The sequence below is a fragment of the Palaemon carinicauda genome, chromosome 21 (genome assembly GCF_036898095.1).
Source record: "Palaemon carinicauda isolate YSFRI2023 chromosome 21, ASM3689809v2, whole genome shotgun sequence".
NCBI classification, from domain to species: domain Eukaryota; kingdom Metazoa; phylum Arthropoda; class Malacostraca; order Decapoda; family Palaemonidae; genus Palaemon; species Palaemon carinicauda.
In genome coordinates this window covers 18,371,081-18,378,849 of record NC_090745.1, presented here as the reverse complement: position 1 = coordinate 18,378,849, position 7,769 = coordinate 18,371,081, and the positions used below count along the sequence as shown (strand labels likewise).

At 37.5% G+C, this 7,769-nt stretch overlaps 1 protein-coding gene across 1 annotated transcript; it reads right to left on the bottom strand.

The window, feature by feature from the left end:
• Positions 1–1,496: 1,496 nt before the first annotated feature.
• LOC137614796 (KRAB-A domain-containing protein 2-like) lies at positions 1,497–2,417 on the bottom strand. The gene is made up of 2 exons (XM_068344463.1): positions 1,752–2,417; positions 1,497–1,676 (listed from the first exon to the last, which is right to left on the bottom strand). Exons 1-2 carry the CDS (start codon positions 2,415–2,417, stop codon positions 1,497–1,499), a joined length of 846 nt encoding a protein of 281 aa, XP_068200564.1.
• Between the last annotated feature and the right edge of the window lie 5,352 nt (positions 2,418–7,769).

Genomic DNA, 7,769 nt, shown 5'->3' with positions numbered 1-7,769 from the left:
ATAACAACAAGTGAGTCTACACAACATAATTATGATTTGGAATCACTGCCGAGAACATATACTGATTAATTGATAGTGAATTACTTTCAAACAAAATGCCTCGATCCCCATAACAGCTCTAAAAACCTACTCTGCCACATCCGACACTTCATGCCTTTAGAATCACACTCTTTCAATATATATATATATATATATATATATATATATATATATATATATATATATATATACACACACACATGTTACGCAAAATGTGGATAATTGCGAAATGAGTACATTTTGCGAGAAAGTTGTAAAATGTACACATTTGGAAATTGCGCTTGCCAAATCTAGATAATTATCCACATATGGCAAAATTTTGCCATTTTTTAAAAAAAAGCAACGGCATTTTTCCGATTGTACACAATAGGCATAATGAAACAAGAATCAAAGAGAATTAATATATATTGTTCCAACTAAAATTAGTATTTATTAGTTCAGTATTTATTGTTCAAACTAAAAGGGATTGACACTACTTTAACACTTAAATATTGCTACAAGGACGACCAGGGTGGCAACGAGAGTTACATTTTAACAGCTTATTTGTGTAGGAGCATCTGGAAGTTGTGCAATTTGTTTTACAGGCACACTTCACATACCCTTGGCCTGTGTACCTGGTTACAGCAGTTCTCAAAGCCATTTTAACGTCGGGAACCTCATCTGAGGTGAGGAGCTTCTCCTTAACGGGGTACATGTCAGCTGCCGTGTACCGGGTGGTTATGCGTCCTTCTCTGCAGTGTACCAACCGTGTGTCATACAATTGTACATAATTATTTTGTATATATTATGGTTGTATCTGCGCTCTTCCCTCGCACTAAAAAGAACCTGAATGATCATGTCTCCGTTTTGCTCAGTAACATTATCTGTCTCTCGAACAGGTCATGTCCTGTTGCCTTGAGGTTTTGTATATAAAGAAGAGTGTTCCTTAATAAATAACTCAGTCGTTTCCAATCTGCCTTTGAGTTCACAACTCCTCTCTCGGCCCGTCACTCCGGGGTCACCAATGTGACGGGCCGAGAGAGGAGTCGTGAACTCAAAGGCAGATTGGAAACGACTGAGTTATTTATTAAGGAACACTCTTCTTTATATACAAAACCTCAAGGCAACTGGACATTACCTGTTCGAGAGACAGATAATGTTACTGAGCAAAACGGAGACATGATCATTCAGGTTCTTTTTAGTGCGAGGGAAGAGCGCAGATACAACCATAATATATACAAAATAATTATGTACAATTGTGTGACACACGGTTGGTACATGACTCCTTAATAAATAACTCAGTCGTTTCCAATCTGCCTTTGAGTTCACAACTCCTCTCTCGGCCCGTCACAGCAGCCTACTTGGTACAGGTCCTCGTCTCTCTGCAGTACCACAACCAGGAGGTTCCTTATGTCACTCGGCCCACGATCAAACTCGGGAACTTACAGCGTCGCGTTGTCACCCACTTGTAGGGCACTTTAGTGGTGTTTCGCTCTCCTTGTCATTCTAAGTGCGGTTTTTTCTTGGCCGGCTGCAGCCAGTTGCCGAGCTTCAGCGAATTGCGGCGCCTCTTCTCCATATAGTTCCTCTTCTGCATATAGTTCCTCTTCTGCATATAGTTCCTCTTCTGCATATAGTTCCTCTTCTGCATATAGTTCCTCTTCTCCTTCCTGTTCCTCTTCTCCTTCCTGTTCCTCCTATCCTTGTTTTTCTTCATCAGCCGCCTCTTCGGCTTCATTTTGGAGGATGGTGTCTAAGTATTCTTCAGTTCTTATATTGCCGAGCATATTAGGTGGAATAACAGTGGATGCTAGGGCTACCTTGGGTTCGATCCCGAACATGACCTTAAACGGACTTGCTTTTATGGTTTCATGTTCAGAAATGTTTATTTGCCACTGGACAAAGTGGACCCCAACGCTCCACCTGCTGGACTTGTTTTCGTGCATCCAAATTTTTAATTTGTCTTGATTGACTCCATTCAATCTTTCAACTGCACCTTGGCTTTGTGGGTGGCGCGGCCGACCAGTGACAAGTTTAAGTTCAGGCCAGAGCATAGACAACTCTGATATAACGGCATTCACAAACTCTCTCCCGTTATCCGAGTGCAGGATAACAGGAGCGCCAAAGGTAAAAAGTATTCTGAGAAGCGTGTTAGCAACCCCCTCAGCTCGTTTTGATGTAAGGGGCCGCAGCACACAAAACTTGCTGAAATGGTTGATGAAGGTCAGAATATATTTAAATTCCCCATCAGGTAATATTTGAAAATTGATCAAGTCAATTTGGCATCGAGAAAAAATAGTCTCGCTTCTAACAGGCTTCACCACCAGACCTTTATGTACTCTACGTTTTTTCTTTTGACGCTCAATGCAAAAACTTATAAACATCTGGCAGCACTGCATAGTCAAATTAGCTCACTTCTTTTGTCCTTCTTTGAAAGTTTTCTTTTCACCGCCATGACCCATAGCTGAATGCGCTACTGAAATGGCCTGGTGAACTTCTTCAAAGCACACTATAAACTTAAATTCAGTTTCCAATCCTTTGCGCTTCCGAATAAGTCGGTCATCATCACCAACTCTGGGAATTTCGAATCTTTTTTTTCATATTATAGTCATCGGTGAGCTATCCACTGTGCATGTTTCTCTTTCCGAGGAATGACCACATGTCATTCTTAGACTGTAATAAGTTGTCCAACTTCTGCTCAAACTGCTCTTTAAAGTCCGACATGCCACTTGTGAGTTGGTAGGACAGACCTCTGTAGTAGCAGGGAAAATGAGTGTTTAACTGCAATCCTTGCTCAACAACACGATTTCAGCTCGTAAACAAGAAGTGTTTCATATTAGTCTTAGTCTGAGAATTTCGAATCTTCTGCTCAAACTGCTTTTTAAAGTCCGACATGCCACTGGAACAAAAAAATCTTAACATTTGGCAAAATACTGTTGCAAAATCATGTTAACATTTGGCAAAATGTCCTTGCAAAAAGTAGAAAAACTGCCAAATGTATACATTTTGCAATCAATTTTGCCTATTGTGCACAATCGGCACCAAGGGCTGCAAATTGTACACAATAGGCAAAATTAATTGAAAAGTTTACACATTTGGCAATTATCCACGTTTTGCGTAACAACCCTAACAACCAAACTCTTCTTCACATGAAATTCTGGAATTTATATATATTGGGGGTGACAGAGCGGGACTGGAGACGACAGGACTATTGCACTTGACTGTACAGTTAGAATCAAAAGTCCGAAGACACTCAAGGGAAATCTTCCGTCAGATGTCTCTAGTGTTCCCGTGACAAAATATATGAAGGCTTTCTCTTCTTACTACTTCGAGGAAATGGGCGGAGCTTTCTTCAACCTCAGCGGATGAATACAAAGCTTACAAATCTAGTTGCCATATTTCTTACTATAGTATCATTTGACAACTCGACTATCTACTATAAAACATACAACACGCAAATATGTGGGCGTTATATATATATATATATATATATATATATATATATATATATATATATATATATATATATTTCCGAATAAGCAAGTAGAAATTAATGAAGTTACATAGGTATACAACTTCTGTTAACCAATACCCTATCAGATCATTTCATTTCAACATGAGTCTCATTCAAGTCAATATTTCTTTAGTTTCATGTATAGTTCGATACTCTAAAATATTTATAAGGAATACACTTAATAAATTAAATTATATCAGTCCCCAAGTCATTGAGAGAGAGAGAGAGAGAGAGAGAGAGAGAGAGAGAGAGAGAGAGAGAGAGAGAGAGAGAGAGAGAGAGAGAGAGAGAGAGAGAGAGAGAATCGATTTTTTTTTCAGTTTACTTTTAAATATATAATACTTCGCCATTTAAACTTATTTCGTATTGCATGATTATGCAATTTTTCTAATGAAAACGATATCATGCTTCCAACAGTATTTCTTTAAATGCTATAGTTATTGCTAAGGACTTTTGTCATACTGTCGATATCCATGAATCACAGTATTTTGTAAAACATTACGATCCTCTACTGTAAAATACTTCCCAAGTCAGTTATATTAATCGGGCTGTGTCATCTCATTAGATCCTAGACCAATTATTCTTCTATTTTCATACATTTCTTTTCCTTACGCTTTGCCGTATTATTGTCGATGTTCTTGCTCAAGAACAGTTAGTATTATCATTTGTATATAAATCTTATACACAAGCAGTAAATTCTTTGCTACTTTGCTAATTCAATCCTTATCACAAGAGCTTTAAAGTCGCTTGACAATTTAATGATGTCCTAACGTGGTTATTTTGTAGAATTATTACTTATACCTAAATTTTCCCAGCGAAACGTTCTTCAAGTTACTTACATCATGTCCTTTAGATTTCTTACCACAGGTTTTTGCCAATTAATATGATCATAGCGAAAATGCTCTTTAATTTAATGCCAACCAACATTATTTATAATGTTATCATGAAGATATTCATAAACTGGAATAATTTTAAGATATAGATAGAAATTACAGAAATAAAGCTGAAGAAGACTTTTAATTCGCGGAACCACGATTTACAATTCATCGTGGTTTTTTTTTTCGCTGCAGATTTTAAGGATGGAGTATATTATATGCAGGTAAATGAAATACAGTGCTTTAAATGACTCATTTCTGAATCCAGCTGAAGAATACCTTGTATTTGGTTCACACAAATGTCGAACAGTTCCAGGTTAGAATTATCAAATGAAGGCGTTTCATGCGGCCCCGCTCGGGCTAGATTTCTTTTCTGAGGTGATAGCAAGAAGCCAGTTGCTAATATTAACGGCCGAAGCCAGGCTCTTGAGCGGGAAGGTCATCTCTTGGTTGAAAATGAGAATTTTTAACGAATGAATTTATAAATAATTATTGAAAGGATCACACTTGTAAAAGGATGGAGAGCTAACCCAATCAGTCAAGGGAGTGAGGAAGAAGCTTAGAAAATAAAAACTAAAGTAAGAAAAACATAAGACTCAAAAAAAAAAAAAAAAAAAAAACCACTCGGCTGCGTGATTCAGTGATAAAAAGGGACAGTAAAAAATTTTGTTTTAACATACTTTCACTTTAATATTTTGTCCAACCCCCGTTTACATCAATGACATTATTGAGCCTCCTTGGCATAGACTCTACAAGATTGAAACATATGTTTGGTCGACGGCGAATGCCTTCCCAAACCTCGACTGCATGGGCTTCTACTGCTTCCTTTGTTGGCTCTTGTCTGATGTCCCACTCCTGAACCATGATACCCCATAAGTTTTTTTATTGGGTTAATGTCGCATCCTTTAGTCGGCCAGTCCAAAAACTCAACCTCGGGATGTAGACGACACCATTCTCTCGCCCTCATACTTGTATGTATAGGGCTTCTGTCCTGGACAACCTGGAAGAAATCAGATTAAAAGTTTTTGATAAACAATCAATCTGGAAAAAATAAAGTTAATGAATAATTAAGAAATTAAGTTGCTATAAGGGGTGAGATTATAGTGTCCAAAGCCTGTCCTTTGTGCTTGTCCTCTCTGCCGTTATGGCTTGAAAGAGCAAAACAAACAAAATAATAAATTAATCAAAAACATCAGCATAGGAGAGCCTCTCAAGAAATGTATACAAGAAATGTGAATTTCCAATTTCAAATTTTTCAATTCTTTCCCTATCCTTACCCTTAAAGTGTTTTCTCCCTTTTCTTCCCCCCTTCCCTTCTTAAATAATACCTTGATAGTTTGGGGAGCTAGTATGGCCATTGCTCGAACACTCCGAACGAGGGCTTCAAGTATAGATATATATTTCTCGCTCGTTAAGCGCCCATCAATCTGAAGTAACTCACCCGGTCCAAACGCCCACATCCAGCCCCACAAGGCTGTGCTAACTCGACCACTTCTTCTGGTCTCTACAATATTGTCTTTGTCATAGCGAGAGTTACGGACCCTCCAGCAATACCTGTTCCCCTGTTTCATACGTAATTAGAAATAATAAGACATTTAAACAATTTTGTCTTATGTTTAGAAGGGTTACAGGAAATATGAAAAAAAAGTTGTTTATGACGAAGTTGAAGTTTCTAAAACCATTTCAATATATTGCATAGTCTATGGAGTTAACAAAATTCATATTGGACTTATTTCTACCTTTAATAAAAAATAGAATATATAAAATTACGTTGCATGTTGACACGTCATAAAGGCATTTAAATTTAAATTTTAAGAGAAAAATTATATTGCTTACTATTATACAATGTATAAATAGTTAGCTTTGCAAAAACATGATCTAAGTACACAGTTTATAACTTAAAAATCTTGGTAGTCTTTATGGAACGCAATCTATTTATAGAGTTCTTGAATGGTTGATTAAAGGATGCATATCTTGAACTTTGAGTGAAGTAAGGAATATTTATAATCTCCCTGAAGGGTTAACTAGTACGAGGAACTAAAATTCAGATGCGGGAGGGTTCCCAAGTATGGTGAACATCTGAAAACCATACCTGTTTCATTGATGAAAAACATTTCTCATCAGTGAAAATTACACTGCCAAAATGTGGCATCCTCCACTGAATACTGTAGGGCAAATCCCATTCTATATTCTCTTGCAGCGAGGCTCAAAAATTCCTTCCTTGCTGGCACGTAACACTGAATGTTACGTGAATGGAGACGGCGTCTTGTTGTATGGGTACTGCACCCAAGTTGAAGATCTCTCGTTATTTGAACGGCCGAAGTAAATGCACTTGCTTGCGACGCTGCTATAATGGCTTCGTCTTCTTGAGGAGTGGTCGCTTTTGGTCTTCCAATACGGACTCTGGTCTTTATGGTCCCTTCCTCTTGCCATCGTTTAATCCATTTATGGATGGTAGAGCGATGAAATCCAGTACGTTGACAAATTACATTGATGGGCAAATTACATTCCCATAAGGCAATAATCCTTGCACGCACGATTAGTTAAAGACTTCAGGAGAATTTGCCCTTGGCGCAGCCATGATACCTGAAACTAGATTAATGACATATACAAAATGCAAGAGTAAAATGGAATAAATCTATGATTGCTGGAGGTATGTACGGAAATAAAGCATTTCATTACTTTAAAAAGGCAATCTAAATATCATGTCAAAAATTATGGTAATATTTCATAAAATAAATAATTCTTTGAACTGAATTGAAAATTCAAGCTCTAGCCTACTTACCACTGAGCTGAAACGGTGTTGTATGGAATCTTGGTTCCTTACTGTCTCAATCCTCACAGGTAAACTCTGCTTCATCGTTGCTGATGGTCAGGCGGATAACTTGGTGGAATAGGTAGTCCAGAACGAGCTTAACGATTTAAGTAGAAATCCATGACAAAAGAACCGACATATTTAAAACTATCGTGGCATTTTGGAGGAAAATCCAAACAGGTAATTTTTTCATAAAACAATGGTAAAATTTCAAGAAACGGTGTGATGAGCATTAAAAAAAAAAAAAAAAGAATTTAAGGGATGGAAAAATCTTGTTGAAATTTCCACCTATGGCATTTAGGAATACTAAGTCTTGCAAATCATTCGTTATGCCCATGCAAATTACGACTTTACATTTGGGGCCTATTCATTTGATACAGGCAGCCAATCCTTTAATATAGAAGCGCAAGAAGTCAGCATGGTCGCCAAGCTAAGTAATTTCATTAACATAGAACTCCTAGTATTTACACAATGATAGTTTACAGTCAAGGTGTTAGCTTAAGGATTCCTTTTGTGCTTTTGCTATCTGCGCGTGTATTTTTTCGCC